The sequence below is a fragment of the Anastrepha ludens genome, chromosome 5, assembly GCF_028408465.1.
Source record: "Anastrepha ludens isolate Willacy chromosome 5, idAnaLude1.1, whole genome shotgun sequence".
Lineage (NCBI taxonomy): Eukaryota > Metazoa > Arthropoda > Insecta > Diptera > Tephritidae > Anastrepha > Anastrepha ludens.
The window spans coordinates 106012966-106033992 of NC_071501.1; the positions used below are offsets into that span (position 1 = coordinate 106012966).

Here is a 21027-nt window from a genome sequence, read left to right on the forward strand (position 1 = left end):
TGCTTAAAAGATGCTTTAAACTCTTTAGAATATAAAACAAAAAGTCCTATGCGTGAAAAAAATGTTTATCTCTAATATTTCGCACTTTTGCGCGAGCGCCTCTGACGTCTCTGACACGACTATTCAAATTTAAAACGTGTTTATCTCAAAACGTGATTTTTCAAAACTGCACGCAGCATAACACAAACAATTTTTAATATTTTCACTTGTAATTGTACAAGGATCTTTAGAATATTATTCCGCACTGAAATACGTACGGATTTTTTTATTAATTAATTAGAAAAATTTTTATAAACAATTAACGGTTCCATTTTAGATGAAAAATTCTACTTTTGACTTCAAACATCTGCAAAATACACAAATTTCAATATTTCTAAAATCCCGTACGTATTTCTACAGCTATACTCACGTCGATTGAGAAGAATTTTTTTAATTTGGTTTAGGTGGACATTTACGTCAGTTGTACTGCGTGCCGTGAAGTGCCTTTTTCGCAGGGCGCGTTCAGAGATTCACTCCAAAGGCGCCATTTTGTAATATTTTTCAATAAAAATATTTGTAATTACACTTAAATACATGCTTAATAATATACTTAAAAAGTTTTTTCCTAGCACCTTTCTTTCAATGTAAAAAAAATCCTTAAAAAACTGCTTTTTTTACAGTAGCTAGAGTGGCGTAACCCCTTAAGCTGCAAATAAAAAGAAACAAGTTTTTACGAATTTCTTAAACAATCAAGAAAATATTTAAATGAAGTAAAAAAATGGTTTGCTATTCTTTAAACTTCACATGTCAAAACAAAATTTTAACTGTGAATGAAAAAAAAAGTTTATTCATTTCTAACACTTGATTAAAATATTCAGAAAATTTTTAACTGAAGATGAAAAAAAAATTTTTATTAAATTTTTAAACTTAAAATATTATTTTTTTTTAATTTCTTAAATTTAAAATATCAAAACAAAATTTAAACTGAAAATGAAAAAAAGTTTACTAATTTCTTAAACTTGATTAAATTATTCGGAAAATTTTTAATTGAAGATGAAAAAAAATTTTTTTTATTAAATTCTTAATTTTAATTTCTTAAATTTAAAGTATGAAAACAAAATTTTAACTGTATATGAAAAAAAAGTTCACTCATTTCTTAAACTTGATTAAATTATTCAGAAAATTTTTAACTGAAGATGAAAAAAATTTTTTTTAATATATTAAATTTTTAAACTTAAAATATCTTTTTTTTTAATTTCTTAAATTTAAAGTATGAAAACAAAATTTTAACTGTATATGAAAAAAAAGTTCACTCATTTCTTAAACTTGATTAAGTTATTCAGAAAATTTTTAACTGAAGATGAAAAAAAATTTTTTTTATTAAATTTTTAAACTTAAACTATCTTTTTTTTACTCTTTTCTGAAATCTACGTTAGGAAAAAGAAGTCTTTTAAATGTAAATGGAAAAAAAATTGTTTTTCTCATTTCTTAAACTTAAAATATCACGAAAAGACTTAACTGTAGACTGACGAAAAGGCTTAACTGTCAAACGTATCAAAAAAACATAAACTGTAAATGAAAAAAAAAATGTTTACTCTTTTCCTAAACTCGACTAAAATATTAAGAAAATTTTGAACTCTAAATGAATTAAAAACTTGTTTTACTCATTTCTCAAACTTAAAATATCACCAAAAAATTTAACTGTACATATCTAGAAAAATATAAACTGGAAATGAAAAAAAATGTTTACTCAAAATATCAAGAAAATTTTAACTGTAGATGAAAAAAAAATTTTGTATTAATTTTTTAAACTTAAAATATCACGAAAAATTCAGACTAAAAATCAAATTTATTTTTTAACTTATTTCTGAAACCTAACATTTCTCGAAAATTTCAAGATGTAAGTGAAAAAAATTTCTTTATACTCATTCCTTAAATATCTCGAAAAAGACTTTTTCCAATAATGGTAGGTACATAAATAGAGTTAAAGGGGTAGGACATATTCAACACTAAATATCTCACAAGATATAATATTAAAAATTTTATAATTCTTGCCTAAGCTTTCCGCACACCCCACCAACGTGGAGAAATACATTTATTAGAAAAACCAAGATATGTATGCACATACATACACACATACATACATTCATGTAACCACACCAACACGCGCGTAAGCCAAATATTCGAAGGCAGTTCTGCTTGTAAATATTATTTCTCTAATTTATGGAAATAGCACATAAATTCGCATTCGCATTCTGCGTATTGAATCATTTGTACCGAATGGCGGCCAAAAAAGAAAAATGTGAATAAACGCAAAAGGGGGAAAACTAAAATACAATAAAAACAAATTTAGTGGAAAAAATTCTGATGGAAATCAGGAAATTTTGCGCGCAACAAACACGGAATAAGTAAATGTACTAAGTCAGCGCGATACGAGCAATCAACGCCAACAGCGCGCATTTTGTGCAACAGTTGAAAAAGTATGGACAAGATTTGCAAGCAAAATACAAATGAAAATTTAAATATTGCGATCGGAGTAAAAAATATTCAAAGGTATTATTTATCGAAATAAAATTGTGCAAAAAGCGCGGTAATTCGAACGCAGTGAGCTCTAAATAATTTATTTGCAAATGAATAACAAACAATTTGAGTTAATTAAATTCTAAAACAAAGGAAACAAAGCAAAGTGGCATCGTGGTCAACAACATATGCGCGCACACTCGTATGTAAGTATGTGGCTGGACAATTGCCTTGGCTAACAATTGCACGCAGCAAATAAATGTTTCGCGGCCAGCTGATTTGCTGATCAACAGCAGGCAATCACACTGAAACCACCAACTACCGTCTGGCCAACTGGCACCACTGGTCGTAGGCAAAAACCCACATACTCATCCATATCATCGTTCTAAATAAATATTCACTTCAAATGTATTTTTACTCAAATATAACCATCGACTGATAGTGATAAACAAACATTTGAAGTTAAGTGATTAAAATGAAGTGTACGAATCGAATTTGTGTAATAGAAATTTATTATAATTGCCTAAATCCAAAGGAATCTAAAATTAAACATGCAAAAGTCAACGGCCGCAGACTGCTGAGATTCAAAATTTTACTTACTGATTATGCTGTAATGCTGTTGTGGTTATTGTTGTTCTGTTAAACGAATCGATTTATGCACTTAACAGCAATATTTAATTGCAAGAACGACTGCCTGTCTGTTGCGACTGGTATGCGTATTCGTCTGCGCACTGTTACCTGCAGTTCGGTTATTGTTCAAATACGATTACGTTAATAACAATAATAGCAATGGGAACAACAACGTATGTCGTTAATAATGTATGCAAGTGCACACAAGTACGTTTTACTCTATTTCTGTAAAACAAAAGACTTGGAAATTTTTTGACTTTCCTTTCTAACAACCACAAGGTCACTGACTCTATTGAGAACAAATGCACTTGAAATATTTTTTTTTTTATTAATATCTATTATCAATTATTATTTTAGTATAAAGCAAATTGCGTAAAACTCTTGAAAATCACAACACACTCGACACTTCAGCATACACTTGTGCGAATTTCTTACAAATCAGCTGTTTATGAGCTTTTTGCCTACGACTATTATATCTATTGAGGCAGTGGAGGTAGTGGAGGTGGTGGAAGCAAGCGCGACCATAGAAACTATGAGAAAAAAGCTCGCTCAACAGTCGGTGTAAATATTTACTTGTTAATTATAGAGTGTCTCAGTAAGACCAGCCAAATTGAAATTTTTAGAAACACTCAATGCGAATTTGAAAAGGTCTGATGTTTATTTTCATTAAAGGAGTAAAAACTTGCAATTTATTTGCCATTGCTTGCACTTGACGAACTTTTCGTTAACATTTAAACACAGACCAGCAATCAGTGGTAATTTGGGCGAAATTTTTAATGCTATTTTGTATAGAGCTGGCTCAATTCTATCAATGTCACTTTATATACCGGCTTTCATTTTAGGAAGTAGATGAAATTATTGGCACTAAATTTGCCTTTAAAGAAAACTAAAAAAAAAAAAAATTTAACAACATCAAATCGCATGTTTTTGATAGCATCGCCTCCGCAATATTCGCTCAATTTAAGGTGGAAATTTTTACAATTTGTAGGCTTCATTACCGAACCTCAACATAACAGCGGGGCAATACAGCGACACTGAATTGAAAATAGGCGGCCTTATTGAGTCACCCAATATAAATAACAAGCACGAGAAGTTATCAAAAAGCACTTTGCGTTTCACAAACAGTTTGAGAGCTACTAGGAATAAACGTGTTCAAGTGTAATAAGTTCCACGTTTTTGTATTAGAATTATAGAAAAGTGTAAAAATTTATTTTGATTTATGAAGTGGGGTTCGTAACCCATTCTTTTTTTTTTATTTGCACCTATGCATTAACCACACGATGTGAGTCTTGGAACTTCGACTTTTTGCTATCCACTGAAAACTAAAACTTCAATTAAGAGAAGTTTCCAACTTATTTTGTAATAAAGTAGACCTAAAGCCTTATACATATCAAATGCTCGAATGTTTTTTTTATATTATATTATATTTTTGGGTTGGTGTCGAAATTCTGTATGTACAAAATTCTAAAAACAAAATTCTGCTTTTTAAAATTCTGCTTTTTAAAATTCTGCTTTTTAAAATTCTGCTTTTTTAAAATTCTACTTTTTTAAAATTCTGCTTTCTAAAATTCTGCTTTCAAAATTCTGTATTACAAAATTCTGTATTAAAATATAATGTTAACAATGTTAAAGAGGTAATGTAATTATTTAATATATTATTATTATTATTTTTTATTAATATATTATTCGAGATATTAAATAAAAAATAATAATAATAATAATAATAATAATAATTTTTTCTTCAGTTTCGATAGAATCCACAGTATTTTTGCGTAGAACTTCTTTTCGCGTGGGCGGCCTTCGGCCGCGCTTCAAAAAAATAACCCTTATCAGTCCAACTCCGGCTACGCAATCCACAGTATTTTTGCGTAGAACTCTTCTAAAACAAACGAACAGCTGCGAGAATTATTAAGAAAAGAAATGAATTAAGTCACACTACATATTTAAAAAGAATTCCAAAAAATGTTGTAATTGGCTAAACTAAAATATTGTTATCGCTTAAACATATGCATATGTATATTTATGGAATAAATGTTTATCTTGTTACTTCTTGTATGACGAAAATCACAAAACTTGAATAAAGCAGAATTTTTCGCATTAAAGATGCAGAATTTCGAAAAAGCAGAATTTTAGAAAGCAGAATTTTAAAAAGCAGAATTTTAAAAAAGCTGAATTTTAAAAAGCAGAATTTTTTTGCAATTTACAGAATTTTGTCACCCAGAATTTTGTAATACAGAATAATGACACGCTCCCTATATTTTTTTTTTTTTGTAAACACCCAACACCGTCAGCACAAAAAATTGTTAAAAATGAACATAATTCTTGAGCCCCTTGAAAGTTCCACTTTGCTATAACAAAATTTAAGAGACTACAAAACTGCATGCTCAAAATTTTGCAGAAATCCTCCTTGAACTTGAGTTGAACGTGTTGATGTTATTCCTACGGGTTTATGAGCAACAAAATTCAACTGCATACTCGAGATTTTTCCACAAATTCTGATTAAAAAGTCTGAAATTTTGACGAAAATTTACCGATTTTTTATAAAATTTTTACAAAATTTGAAATTTTGCGTTATATGGTTTTTGCTGTAATATAAGGTCTAATTTTAATTGAAAATTGAAATTAAAACAAAAAAAAAAAAAAAACAAATAAATAAGTAGTAAAAACGTGTCAATATGTGGTGTACAATTTCTTTTGACGCTGACTGTATGTATGTATTTATGGTATTTAGTGGTATTTATTTTCCCTCGAAAATTTTTTACACGCCTTAATATATTTACAAATTTTGTTCTCAAGATTTTTATTCACGTATTTCAATTAATTCTATCATAACAATCATATTTTTATCACATTCAGATAAAGAGAGCTTTGCATTTTGCAATCAAAGTTTATAAAGTCGACTATTAAACTTTATGTAAATGATTGTCGACGAACACTTTATTCCCTTATTTATTTCTCTTTATTTTTTTAAAAAATTAAGTTCTCCAAGGCAAAGCATAATAAAATTTTTCGTCGCACGACAGTAATTAACATACAATACTGCGTAAAAGTGAAGCAAAAAAATTAACAGTTAACTCCAGAGCTCACCCATAACATTTTGTTGGTATAGCTACGCACATCTTCGCTAGAAAATATTTTCAATTATTACATATTTGGTCAAAGAATTTATTTCACGCATAGAAAGTATTTGTTCCATACATTATTTATAACTCTAATACAAGTATATTTTTCGTGTACATTCATAAAGTATCTATTATTTAACATAGAAACTCTACAACTCTACAGACACTCGTTGGAATTGCACTTTTGCTGAGCTTGCAAATACACACACACATACGTTTCGTAGGTTATGCCGTTCACTTGGAACCGAATATCAGCGCACACTATCTCCTTCTGCAAAATTCATGCATATAACTTAGCCACAGCGTAATTTCTATTTAATCATTTTACAACCGAATTATTTCATATTTCAAAAACAGTTTTTAATATTTTGAATTACTGCTTGTCAGCTCAAGTGATGGCAACAACGGAACTAACATATGGTGGGAAATGAAGCAGGGTTGCACTCGCATTGGAAAATGTGTAAGTTCACTACATTTTGTCGATAATGCAGTGGATCAATATTATTGAAAGAAATATTTGAAATAAGGGGGGTAATTTTTAATTTATATTAATGAGAATACTATTTGAAATGTTATTTAAAATTTTATTTAACAAAGGCAGCAATTAATTTATATTTTTTATGATGAGTTGTTCTGTTGCTCACAACAATCTCACCTGAAATCAATTGAAAAAGCGCAAGCTATAGAAATAAGTGGGTATCATTAGCTTAATCGGCACTTAAGCAAACTATAATAATTATAATAATTCTGTTTTTTTATTTAAATGCTTTGCCGTTAATGACTCTTAAAAAAATTAGAAATGAATAAAATTATATGGTTTGATAATTTTGTTTTAGTACCTCACACGCGACGTAATATTATACTTCAAAATGTAAATTAGTTTCTTCGTACACGTTTTTAAGAAATGAAAAATACAAACAAAATCTGTAATTTTGAAAAACCGGAGTCTTTTTTAAAAACCAGATATTAAATAGTTGGAACTCCAAATCAACCAAAATAACAAAATTTATATATATTGCTTCTTGGAGTTAGATGTAGTCAGAATTTTCTAAAAATTTGAGTTTTTTTGCATTTTCTTAAAGTATAATATCTTAAAAATATTGTGTGAAAATTTGAAGCGAATCCGACAAATACTTTTCGAGTTATTCAATGCGTTTTTCTGATAATTTTAAATGCGTTTTTCTGATAACTAGCTATGTTTTTTGAACTGGTGATCCCTGTAACTTCAAAACCGCTTGGTTAGGTTAGGTTAGGTTAGCCTGGTTGGCAATAAGCCGCGCATAGACCTTTTGGTCCCTAGCGATACCAGATGGAGACCGACCTCTATGAATACCTGAAGTTGACATCATGTACGATGTCAGCGCTTTTGGCGAATCTAAGTAGGGCTGGGAGCTCCGCTTTTGAGACGTCTTCCAGACCTTCAAACAGTGGGGCTCCCAGGCATCTTAGTCGCGTTTTTGATAATGCCGGACAAACGCACAGAAGGTGTTCTAAAGTCTCCTCAACATCCTCTCTGCATTTTCTGCATTTGTCCGTGTTAGCAATCCCTATCTTGTACGCATGTGCAGCCAATAGATTGTGACCTGTTAGCATACGTATGATAGTTCTGCATTCCTTTCGCGAGAGCGTAAGTACGAATTGAGTAAGTTTTTTGTCGTTAGTTCTACACATGACTTTTGCTGTTTTGCATGTGGTCAGGTTAGTCCACCTAGCTTCCACTTGCCTTTTCATGTGGTCGTCCATTTCGTTGTATATTGTGTTTAGCGGTTTTGGCATGTCGTTCTCTTGTTCAAATGGTAGTCTCACAGCACTTTTTGCTATCTCATCTACTATTTCGTTCCCCATAATGCCTTTGTGACCAGGTACCCAGTAGATATGCAGTCTACTGTTTCCGGCTAGCCTTTCTATGGCCTCCCTGCTCCGTCGAACATTTTTGGACTTAATACAATATGAGCTTATTGCTCTTATTGCTGCTTGACTATCCACGTATATATTAAATGTTGAGTTCTTTCTTGTTCTAGTGTAGGCTAGCTCCGCGACCTTCTCCACAGCAAACACTTCCGCTTGGAAAATACTGCTATGGCCTGGCAGCTTGATAGGCTGCCTTATTCCTAGTTTTGAGCAGTAAATATCCGCTCCCACTCCGTCTGGAGTTTTCGAGCCATCTGTATAGATGTGAAAAGTTCTATGGCCAGGCTTCATGCCTTTGTGCCATCCCTCCTCTTCAATTGTAGTGCGAAACCTTCTCTCCCAATTAAAGTACGGAGTCATGTAGTCCGTGCCACCTGAGCTCCACTTTCCTATTGAGCTGTGACCGAAGGTTCTGCAAGTGAATACCCCCGCAGCCATTAGCCTCCTCGCGGATTTCGCCAGGTTTTCCGCCATGAGGTCATAGGTGACATGCTGAGTAGATTTCAATAAAATTTCTACCGCTTAAAATATAAAAAAAAAACATAAAAAACCCGAGTCTGATCGGAGGAGTTTTTTGAGGTGAAACTTCTTAGGCGTCGATGGACGAGCGAGAATGGAAAGTAAAATTTCAAGGCCATGCAACGTTTTGGATATTTTCGTTCCGCGAGCGAGAGAAAAAAGATGTAACGCAGAGGAATAGGAGAGAGAGAGCTACAACTTATATATATCTTAGATAGACTTTAGGCTATTTTTCCAGAGTTTTTCTAGTGAGAAATAATACCGCCTACTTTTTAGCGCTTGTTTGTTGGTGCAAACTTGTAGGAAATATATTTTTGGTGCCTACTTTTTTGCGTTATATTTCCTTGGTGCCTACTGTTTGGGGCATTTTTTGGTCCCAATTTTTTTGGCGTTTTTGTTTGGTGTCTAGTTTTTGGCGCTTATTTCCGTTTCCTGGCTAGTGCTTGAGCGTACTATAAAGTGCTATCCATTCCGGCGTCGGATTTATTCGTATTGCCTTACGGTAATTTGTGCCGTTCCTGCGGTTCTGGAATCGCTGTGTTTGTGCGGTGATAAACGCTCGGAGTAGTGCGCGTTGTTGCCACGGTTTGTGTCCGGCGTTTACCTACACCGGGCGACCCTTCTCCGTTTTTTGTAAATTTTGTCCACTTGTATTCTCTGCAAATGTTGTGAATTTATTTTAATATATATTCTTTCTCTCTCTCTCTCTCTCTCTCTCTCTCTCTCATTCTGACTTGTTTCCCTCTTTCCCTTTCTTTGACTGCCTTGAAAGTTTCACTTCTGTTATGCGTATTACGCTACACGCATTTTTTTCAAAAATTTCGATATTTTTTAAACAATTAATTGTCTGCTTTTTTCTCGAAAATCTGAAAAATATTTCCTGAAACCGCCATATTGTTAATTAAAAAAAAAACTTCGATCAGGCACAAGATTATCTATTAATAAAAGTAATTTCTCTTGTCCGAAGAGCCTTCTGGAGGACGGACTCCACCCATATAGCGATAACTTTTACAATTATTATTTTTTTTTTTTTGTGAAATTTTGCTAAAGTCAAGTCGAAACATGATGCATTAATGCTATGTTTTTATTTTTGTAAAATAAATGAATAAACTAGCAAAAAAAATTATTGAAAATCATCATTTTTCGGGCTTCTGGCTACCCCTAATCTCTTAAGTTGAATGGTTGCCCACAAAGAGGAGTGACTCTTGAGCGAGAATTATAACTAATTTTCTTCTAATTCATCACCATTTCATTTCATTATTGATTATTACATTTTCTGATAAATGTTAAATACCATATTTGCCAGCGCAAGTGCAGCCATTCTCCTTGCTTACCTTCTGATTGTTATACGAACGAGTAATCCAGTCGGCAAACAAGCAACAAATAAAATTACAAGGCAAATATTACTTTTGATTAACCTTACGCTGCCCTATTAATGAATTAATTTTTGCAATAAAAGAAAATGTGGAAGAAGTAAATAAAAGTATGCACTAACAATAACGAAAAAGCGTATCAAGCAGCACAATAAGACATCATTCTTCCATAAACCACATAAACTGAATGAGTGAAGAGCAACAACAACCACCATAATGTGTGTGAAGGGGCCAAGTTAAAGTAGCGTGCGTGTGTGTTGTTGTTTGGCCAAGCTCCCCCTACAATTTTTGTTGGGCGTTTTGATGTTGTTCCTATAGGCTTATGCCGCCGAACGGCAGATGTTTTTTTATGAGCTGCTTTTTCATGGAACTCGGAAGTTTCACATACCTGGCGCGGGGCGACAGCTGTTAAAAATACATTTTTTATAATTTTGGTGTTCGTGCCCACAGCGATTTTTGAACCCGTAATCCTAATATACTTAGTCCTGCCATAAATTCGCTTGCTAACAATGGAGTGGGGACATGAAAGCCTTCCGTCGTTCAACAGGTCATCTTTTGACAACACGTTTGAAGAAAATTAGCCTTGGCAGATGCAAGCAACTGCTTCGGTTACACGCGGCCAACGGCCATCAAAATATTTTTATCACATATGAGAAAATGTTCACCGTTGAAGAAGTTTTTATTAAGCAAAATCACAAACTCTATGTTAAAACTTTTAAAGACGCAAAAATCATTGTTCTAAGGATTCAGCGTAGCTACCATCCAGGCTCCGTAATGGTTAGTCTCTTCGTTTCTGCGAAAAAGGGGTTAATACCGGGGCAAAAGTGTACCAAGAGGATGCCATAGAAGGTGTGGTGAAGCAGTTGGCCAGAACTGTCAACAATGGGGTGCGCTGGATCTTCCGCTCCAGCCCATAAGGCAAAAACCACCCAGCAGTGGCCAAAAAAACAATATTTCTGGGTTCATAGCCACAGAATATTGGCTGTCTGGAAGTCCAGATCTGAATCTATTAGACTACAATTTGTGGTTGAAATTGGAGAGCATGGCTTGTCGAAGGCCTCACAGAAATTTGGACAGCCTCAAATAATCTTTGGTTCGAGCAGTGACGCTCGACATCTATGGAAACCGTGCGTGCTGGCCTAATCATTTGAAGGCTGGTGTAAAAGCAAATAGTGACCATTTCGAAGGAAAATTTTTAATATTTACATGATTAAATTAAAATTAATGCAGTAAAAAAAAAATATTATAATTTTATATCTATAACTGACTTAACTTGTAACAGAACTTATGGCAGCACTAAGTACACATATAGGTATTTACATATTCAATACACATATCGGTTTCTCATAACAGCAAAGATAATTTTATTCCATTGCAAAAAAGCAAAAGCATCGCATATTCACAAGTTTCGACTATTTATTTAATATATTTATTTTTAATTTCCATTTTTATTTTATGAAAGTGTGATTTCCATATAAATCTAGGCTCAAATATTGTACAAAATCTATAAAAACTCGGAACAATTTATAAAAATCGCCAAAGGATAGAAAAAACGCAACGTCTATTACACTAGAATTTAATGGTCTATAGACTGCATATCTAAAAATGTTTAAAAGTTCTGAATAGAAACTTTGGAATTTTTTTGGAAATTGGATGAATGTTTAGAAAGGTAATTCTGCAGTTTAGCCACTTCTGCTAAAATCGACCTTTCGGAGTGCAATTTTTTGCTAAAACCGATGTGTTTTAGTCCCAAAGTTAATATTTAAGTGCTGGAAAAAAGATTCTGCAGAATCACCTTTAGAAATTTTGCTAATATTTGGATTTTGATTAACTAGATTGGAGAGCTGGAGGTGTTTTTTGTTACAAAATAAAATATATTTTTATAAAAAAAATGTCAATTAATTACAAAAAAAATATTCAAAACTTATCAATATATGGGGTTACCTTATCATTACTCTAATAAAAAACGATTATAATTTCTTGAGAAAACATCATTAATTAAACGGCCATAGTGTTTAATATCAGCATCGATTTACCTTACAAAAACTGAGCTAAATCACCAAATCTGGTGAAATTGTCTCGTATTGTCAGAGAATTCTCGCCTTTATTTGCATTGCAATTATTTGTACTATTTTCAGAAAATTGATCGCAGTTGTCTTACCATTTTGAATGCTACATCAGTTGAAATAAATTTGCAGTAGTTGTTATGGCTTGCATTAATAATTTTTATTTTTCTTTACTATTTCACCACAAATAATCATAAAATTTGTATTATTAGAATCCAATGGAAATTTCAAAAAAAAAAAACGAAAAAAACAATTATGACAAATTTGATTTGCTCAAATATTTGTAGAGAAGTCAAATTAGCTTCAATATTTTACTGGAAAGTAGTAAACTTTTGAAAAAGGAACAGTTTTGTTAATAGAGTTGTGGAAAAAGGGCTGAAAGCATTGAAATACTAATTTTTTAATATAAAATGAGTTATATTGGATACACAGTACTAAATCTCACAACTAGCGAGTAAAATTCAGCTGTTAGGTTAGGTTAGGTTGGTATGGTTGCCCAGGGAGTGAGCACACTTGGACTAAGAAAGATTCGTCTTTTGTGATACCATTGTGAAGGAGGTGAGGTGAAAGGGAAAGATCGATGGGATGCATGGAGAGGGCGGGGAGAGGTGGTGATGGGATGGTTAGGAGTGTGCGGATTACGAACGATGACTATGTTTGCGTCAACCGCTTTGTGCTACTGATGAAATTCATTAGATTTTTAATGTCTGCGCCAGCTATATCAGCAGGCGTGGCAAAGAAGTATGAGCCAAGATGCCTGGATCTTAGCCCCGCCAGAGCAGGACGGCTAAGAAGAAGGTGCTGAGATGATTCCACCTCATCCTCCATACATCCAGCGCAAAAAGGACTCGAGGTGATTCCAAGTCTCACAGCACGCATTCCTCGCGCATTGTGTCTTGTGAGAGAACCCACTAGATTGGAGAGCTGATATTTTGTCAGCCTCAGAAGCTCGTCCGAGCACCTCCGGTCCACACGTGGCCAGAAGGATTTCGCGACCTTCACGTTTGTGTATTTGCCCAGCGCTCGCTGAGTTTGCGCGATGCCCGTCTTTCCAGGAGCAGACCGCAGGTAGTCAGGGGGATCCCAATTCTTTCCCTTCGCGGGGAGATCACCTCACATGTCCCTTGTCTGGCCAGCTCATCCGCCTCAAAGTTTCCCACAATGTCGCTGTGACCGGGAACCCAGATGAGGCTGATGTCGAAAGTGAGGTCAAGCATTCCTTGACCAATTCCGAATGCACCGTCATGGACCCGAGGGCCCTTATTGCCGCTTGGCTGTCGGAGTAAATTTTTACTTTCTTGACTGTTACTACGCATTTGAGCAGCCAGTCAGCTGCCTCCTTGATTGCGGCTACCTCTGCCTGGAACACACTGCAGTGGTCCGGTAAGCTGAATTTGAGTCTGATGGGGAGCAAAAGACTCCTCCGCCAATCTTTCCTTCCAACTTCGATCCATCCGTGAACAAGTTCACCAGGCCCTGCCCCCCAGTGTAGCCCTCCGTCCACTCTTCCCTTGACGGGATGTGAGTGGACAATCTTCCGGTTGGACTAAACGAGGGTATACACTGGTCTGTTGACAGAGGGATGAACTCGAAGTTTCTAAGGGTGCTTGAGTGCCCATAAGTGAGGTTGAGCTTATAGCTCCAGCCCCTCAGTCTGATTGCGGTACGTGTAGCGGCAATTCTGCCTGCGATATCTACGGGTACCACATTTAGCATTGCGTTGAGCGCCAGAGTAGGAGTCGTTCGAAGCGCCCCACTGATTCCAATGAGTGCCGACCTCTGAACTCTCTCCAGCTTCTTCACCAATGTCGTCTTCTCTAGTGAGTTTCACCAGACTTTGACTTCATATAACAAGATAGGCTTTGCAATAGTATTACAGAAAACAACTCGAGTCGAAAAGCCCCTTTGCCAATTGCGCCCTTGCACCCATACAAGACGATTATTGCCTTCCTCACTCTTTCCTCAATATTGGGCTTTCATATAAGCTTGCTGTCAAGGATAATACCTAGGTATTTCACCTTGTCAGAAAGCATCAGAGGAGCGCCCCCTAGTGAGGGAAGTTGAGCTCTGGGTATTTTATTCAGCTGTACTTGACACAAAATCTTTTGAACTCTCATAGCATTACTAGCACTGATCTACGAAGTCTGTGACTTGAGGTTGGTTTTTGACTTTAAATTGTAATTAAATGTGGAAGGAAGTGTAAAAAAGCATGGTAAACGCTTCGTTGATTAAGTGTAGTAAAAGTCGAAGCCTTTGCTATACCTACTGATATAGCAGGCCTTGATCTTAGATACCTGGTGAGCTTCTTCAGCAGTAAGAAGCGGTTAATACCACCGTAACCCAGTCATCGTTCCGTCGTCATCAACGAAACCACATGATTTTTATTTTTGGAAGGTTTAAAAACGAAGAAAATATGTGAACGAATGTTGAAAGTATATAAGGACTTTTCACCATCAATCAATTAGTGCAGTAGAAAGATGGGTTACTCAATTTAAGCGGGGTCGTACATGCCTTGATGACAATCCACCTCAAGGACGTCCAAAACGAGTAACAACACCGTACACGAGTAACACATCGTAGAAAACATAAGGGACATAGTATTGGAAAATCGTCGAGTGAATGAAAGAGATTTAATAGACGACCGGCCTAGGCATCTCATGAAACAGTGTAAGCAATATTTTGACTGAAGTATTGGGTTTCAGAAAGCTGTGTGCGCATTGGGTGCGCTAGCAATAGAACAAAAACACATTGGGCTGCGACTTTCGCAGCAACATTTGGAGCGTTTACGGAAGAATGGAGTGGATTTTGTACATCGATTCATGAATAAGGATGAGACTTGGGTCTATCACCATGATGCAAAATGAAAACAAGAGGCTAAAGAGCGTCATGAACCTGGTTCTTCGGCTCCGAAACGAGTTCGTGTGCAGAAAACGGCAAAGAAGGTGTTAGCAACAGTTTTCTAGGATGTGGAAGACATTTTGATTGTGGATTAATTGGATTATGGTAACGCAATAAATTCTTAATAGTATTGTAACATTTTAGGCCAGGTGAAGGAAAAAATTCTTGAAAAAAGAATCAGTTTGCAAAAGAAAAAAAATCCTTTTCATCAGGGCAATGTTCCGTGTCACAAGAGCATTTTGACAATGGCTAAAATCAATGAATTAAAGTTCGATTTTGATTCGATTTACCAGATTTGGCCCATAGCGACTTCCATCTGTTTCCAGTCTAAAAAAATGCATGCGTGGAAAACGTTTTTCATCAAATGATGAGATCATAACAGCTGTGGATGCATATTTTGCAGCACTTCCAGATTCTCACTTCAGGGATGGAATCTAGTTGGAACAAACGTATTGATATTCAGAGAGATAATACTGAATAATAAAGTGTATTTCAAAACATAAAGTTGTCTTATTCTTAAGGAACCACAAAACTTATTGAACAACCTAGTAGTTAACAGAGTGAACTTGTGCTGGTCAAACGAGGCCAACGGGGGTCAATAAAGTTCTAGGGAAAGTTTTTTGGAATACGCGCAGTCTCATTCACATCATTTATCTTGAAAAGGGTAAAGCGCTTGAATCGATTTGGTGTAAAAACTACTGCATTTTGGGAAGAAAAAAAATGTTGCTACCATTGGGACGATACACAGACAAATGAATTACATGAATTAGATTACGAATTGTTCCCTCTTTTTACAGAAAAAGGCTCTTGAATTAGGGTAAATTGTATGCGGTTTGATGAAAATACCTCAGTTTTGCCAAAAAATGGTTATTTATACAGGACACGCACTTGTGAGTAGAAACGTCCAGCTATGCAATTTAAGGTTACGTATACGCCACGGCATTTGTATATACTTTACTTGCTTATCAATAATTGGCTAGACACTTATACATATATTTAATGCAGTAAATTAATTACAGGATCTAATAACAAAGAGTTCTTGTTTTCTAGAGTTTTCTTCAGAGAGACAGTATTGTGACGCTTTTGCATTATTTACAAATCGACCACAATTTTATTTACTTTCTTAGTATTACTTATTCAAACGCCATATGACTCATTTATGTTATTATATTTTAGTACCTTGTATACACACACACACTCATACATGTATTTACCACAAGTAATGAATATGAACTTGCTTGTCAAATCGAGTCATATGAATAGAAAATCAAAAAATAATAAATAAATAGAAGAGGTAAAAGGTAAAAGGTGTTTTGGGCACCGCAACTTATTTGAATAAAAAGCCATTCATGTGTAATTGGCGCCAATGTGAAGGCGAAGGTACTTGGCAATGAATGTGCACTGTATGTGCCAGTGAAAATATACACTTAAGGTTATGCGTCTATGAGCTATTTCAATGAATTGTAGCTCCTTTTGTTGCCATGACAGGTAAACAAGTAATTAGAGTAGAAAAGGCATTCATTTACGCAGCGAACGCATTCAAGTGGAATGATTTGAAATGGTGGTATCTGCACCTGGAATACGAACCCCAACTGCCGTTATAATTTAACTTCAGCGCACTCACCCTTCCGGTGTGATACGGGGGTATTGATGGATGCGGGAGTATAAATCACAGCAAAATCACAAATACTTGCACGTCGATGGGTTTTTAGATGATTACTTCGCTGGCTGACGTGCTGGCTAACGTACTTTAAATTTAGCTCACATTGTGCGAGTATTCTCATCCTATTACCGGCAGAATGCAATGGTGATAGTGGTGGCAACGTGGGGAGATTGTTATGCGCACCTGGTAAACAACAACATTTCTGATTGACTTAATTTGAATACAAATTCGAGGGTGAGTGGTAAATAAAGGTTTTAATGCTACGCAATTGGCCGTGCAATGTTGACAGTAAGAACAGAAAATTAGTATTTAAATTTTTGACTTCAGAGATTCTAATTCTTCTAGAACTCTTCGCTTGAGAATAGAAATGTAGGACATACGTAAGCAGCTACGATATTGTTTCAATCGGTTTTCATTCTTCGTATCCCGGTATAGGAAAATTTCACTCGAAACTATTAAACTGAAAACTGGAAAACTATTTCTGAATTCCGTAGTTTTCAAGACTGTAGTGTCATTAGATACTGGCATGGATATACGAGGGGTGCCTCTTATATTTCGGGATTTGCCAACCCTGGTGTTGCAATCTGGCAACTGACAGCTGTATCGCAAAGTTTGACATTTCTTGGCTTTTACGTACTCAGAACGTTTTGAAATACCAGCGCTATTTGTGTTGTTTACAGTAACTTAAAAGATTCATCTCGGTCCAAAAATGGAATTAAATCGTGAACATTTTCGTGCGATTATTTTTTACAACTTTCGACGTGGATTAACTCAGCAACATTGCATGGATGAACTTAATTCATTTTTTGGCGATGAAGCTCTATCAAGGACCAGTGTTTATCGATGGTATGGTGAATTCAATCGTGGTCGTAGTTCACTCCAAGACGAATTTCGTGAAGGTCGTCCAAAATCAATTGTTGTTCCGAAAACCATTGATGCTGTGCGCGAACTAATATTGCAAGATCGTCATGTGACCTATCGTGAGATTGAGACAATCTTAGGCATTAGTGGGACCAGTATACATTCAATATTTCATAAACATTTGACTGTCAAAAAAATTTGTTCGCGTTGGATCCCACACAATTTGTCAATCGCCCAAAAAAAGACTCGTGTCGATTGGTCGAAGGAAATGCCATATGTTGCAGCGCTTAAGCCTTCTGGTGCCTTCGACCCATCTGTATACTAATGCAGGATACCCTCCTGGAATTTCCTTTCAAATGCTGGTGTAGTTTGCTTTGTCGCCCAGTTCAATTCTGAACTTCTACTCGAATTTGATGGATTTGGTGATACCATCCCTTGGTCTGGACAAGTGGAAGCTGCAGACTCAACTACTCCATGTTCTTAGATGGCATCACTTTACCTTTGCCGAAACCTTTCGAGAACTCCGATCCAGTTATGAAAGCACTTCTCTTCGCACTCTTTGAGTCTGAGTAATTGTAATGATAATCTCTTTTAATTCAAATACAATATTATCCGAAATTACTCGCTGTTTCAAAATCCATATACAATTCTTGGCCGTGAAATATGCGTGATATTTCATAATATTTTCACGACATAGTTGTACTCTGTTCAGTCTGTGAAAAAATACGCAACATGTTGCCAACATGATGCTGGGAACATTTTTTCAACGCTGTTTAAATTGCATTTGTAATTTAAGATTTAGTGAAAAGTGACAGCTCGTCGAATTTAAAAACTCTGTTCAAATCTAAATTTGGCAAAAATTTAAAAATATGCCTTACATTGCTGAAAATGGGCGAAATTTTTTATTTTGTTTCTTTGCTTATTACTTTATTTTCTAATGTTTTGCTTTTATAGCAGAATGTGTAAATAATAGAAATATCCAAAGCTCAAATATGAGAAATGAGGTGCTTTTCATTGTCTCAATCAATAATATCATTTCCGCATTTCTGCACCCACGATACCAGCAACTTCTTCCTACAATGACTTTTTTTTTGTAATTTTAAATTTTTCTTTTTTGCTTCTTTTTATTGTTAATTTGTTCGCGTTGGATCCCTCACAATTTGTCAGTCGCCCAAAAAAAGACTCGTGTCGATTGGTCGAAGGAAATGCTCAAAAAAATACGATCGCGGGGCTTCGAAACACGTCTATGACATCGTGACAAATTATGAATCATGGATTTACGCGTATGAGCCCGAAAGTAAACAGCGGTCGACTGTATGGGTGTTACAAGATGAGCCCAATCCAACAAAAGTTGTTCGCGCACGAAGCACTTCCAAGCAAATGGTCGCCTGTTTTTTCGGAAAAACTGGACATGTCGCAACCGTACCACTAGAACAACGCAGAACAGTAAATTGAGTAGTACACAACCATTTGTTTGCCAGTTGTCTTCCAAGAAATTAGGAAAACCAACGCCAAAGACGGATCACTCTTCACCAAGACAATGCGAGCTCTCACACATCGGCTCAAACAACTGCATTTTTGAGCACCCAAAACATCGAATTAATGGGTCATCCGCCGTATAGTCCTGACTTGGCACCGAATGAATTCTTTTTATTCCCGTACGTAAAAAACAAACTGAGAGGTCAACGTTTTTCAACACCTGAAGAAGCGGTTGCGGCATTCAGAATGCATGTTTTGGAGGTACCTCATTCAGAGTGGCAAAAGTGCTTCGACAATTGGTTCAAACGCATGCAAAAGTGTATAGATCTTCATGGAGAATATTTTGAAAAACAATAATGTGATTTTCGATGATTCAAATTTGTTTTTGTTCTCTAATCCCGACATATAAAAGGCACCCCTCGTACGAGTACATTTTGTAATTTAGGTTTGCTTAGATAAGATGGTTGCCTATGCGAGAACCAACTTGGACGAATATATTTACAAAAATTTGGTCGTTGGGATACCATTATTAGAGTAAGAGAGAGAAAGGAGGGAAAGAAAGGGTAGGGGAGAGGAAGTTATGTTATACACATTATCAAGTATGGTGAAAATTTTTATATTTATTATATGCAAAGCATTTCCAGAACTACCGGAAAAATTTAGAACAAGAAAAGTAAAGTCCGATCCTTATGGTCGTTGAGTCGAATCCAACTTTTTGCTGGAATAGTAGAAATATAAATATAAATTTAGATGGAAATGAAAATGGAAATAGGAGCAAAAATAGGAGTAGAAATAGAAATATGAAATAAGAGTACCAATAGAACAGAAATGGAAATAGAATTAGAAATGGTAATAGAAGTAAGAACAGGAACAAAAATAAAATGAACTGAAATAGAAAATGAATGAAATAGAAAAATAAGAATAACTATGAAAAATGTATAGGAAGAAATTTTTTTTGTTTTTTTTTTTTGTAAGTATTTTATTTGCAATCTATCTTAATATAATGATATTCAGCAAATTAGGTCTTATAATCTAATAGCAGCGGTAGTATTTATTGAAAACAATTTTATAAAAAAAAGAAAAAATAATTAAGCAAAGGAAATTTAGAAGTTATTGTAGTAAATGCCTTACAGATAATGCAATTCAGAGGAGAAAAAAATTATTAGTTATTGCAAAGCCGTTTTAACAAAATCCGCCTTAGATTAGAGATTGGATGCTGTTTGAGGTTTCCACTTCAACCTCATGGCCTTTTGTACCCTTTACTCACCATAGTACCTCATTCAAGCCCAGTTCCCTTATTAAACTCAAGATAGAGCTGGGTTGGACTGAGCGAAAGTGCCTTTCTTTTGGCTGCTAATGGATGAGATGTCTCAACCTTCTCCGCGCTATAGCGCTGCATTCAAGGAGAAGGTGCATTGGAGTCTCCTGGGATTGATCGTAAAAATCACGAAAATCCGTCTTTAGCCCTTAGGTCTTCACTACTGAGCTTCTCCTGGATGGTGTGTTATCTCATAGTAAACAAGGGCTCGGGTCCTATTACAGGGTCCGGCACTCCAAGTGTAACCAATTAAAAGGTCATAAATTTAGTTTGGAAAATTACTTCTATTCAGTTCAAAGTAAAAAAAGTGTGAAAATAATACAAAATTAAGAATCAATTTACTTTTAATCGACATTACCACCTTTTGCCTTGACTATGGCCTTGAGACGGTCTAGAAACGAATCGCAAGCTGCCCGAATGTGACTTGTAGGTATTTTGGCCCACTCGCGGACAAAGGCTTTTTTCAGCGTCTCGAGACAGGCGAATCTTTTAGTTCGAACCTTGGTCTCCAAAATAACTCAAAGAGAATAATCGAACGAATTCGCGTCTGGTGAATTTGAGAGCAATTGTGTGGACGTTATAAGGATCGGAACGTTGTTTTTTAGCCATTCTTGGTTCACTCGAGCTTTGTGCGACGGTGCCGAGTCCTGTTGAAATGTCCACGGTCTGCCACCGAAATATTTGTCTG

At 35.2% G+C, this 21027-nt stretch overlaps 2 protein-coding genes across 5 annotated transcripts in view; one reads left to right on the top strand and one right to left on the bottom strand.

Moving 5' to 3' along the window:
• LOC128865355 (uncharacterized) overlaps positions 1-6658 on the bottom strand; it is a 30380-nt gene extending 23722 nt beyond the window's left edge. Inside the window, exon 1 of one of the 2 annotated variants that reach the window (XM_054105604.1) lies at positions 6467-6658. Coding sequence is in view for 1 of the 2 variants with exons in the window: in XM_054105602.1 (XP_053961577.1) it covers position 3100 (1 nt within the window). In the remaining variant the exon portion in view is untranslated. Of the gene's footprint in view, positions 1-3099; positions 3534-6466 lie in introns of those variants that run through there. The other variant, XM_054105602.1, reaches the window with a different exon arrangement.
• LOC128865353 (ras-related and estrogen-regulated growth inhibitor-like protein) overlaps positions 2209-21027 on the top strand; it is a 70713-nt gene continuing 51894 nt past the window's right edge. The window contains exon 1 of one of the 3 annotated variants that reach the window (XM_054105597.1): positions 2209-2705. The gene's annotated coding sequence lies outside the window, so the exon portion shown is untranslated. The remainder of the gene's footprint in view (positions 2706-21027) is intronic. The other 2 variants (XM_054105600.1, XM_054105601.1) reach the window with 2 other exon arrangements.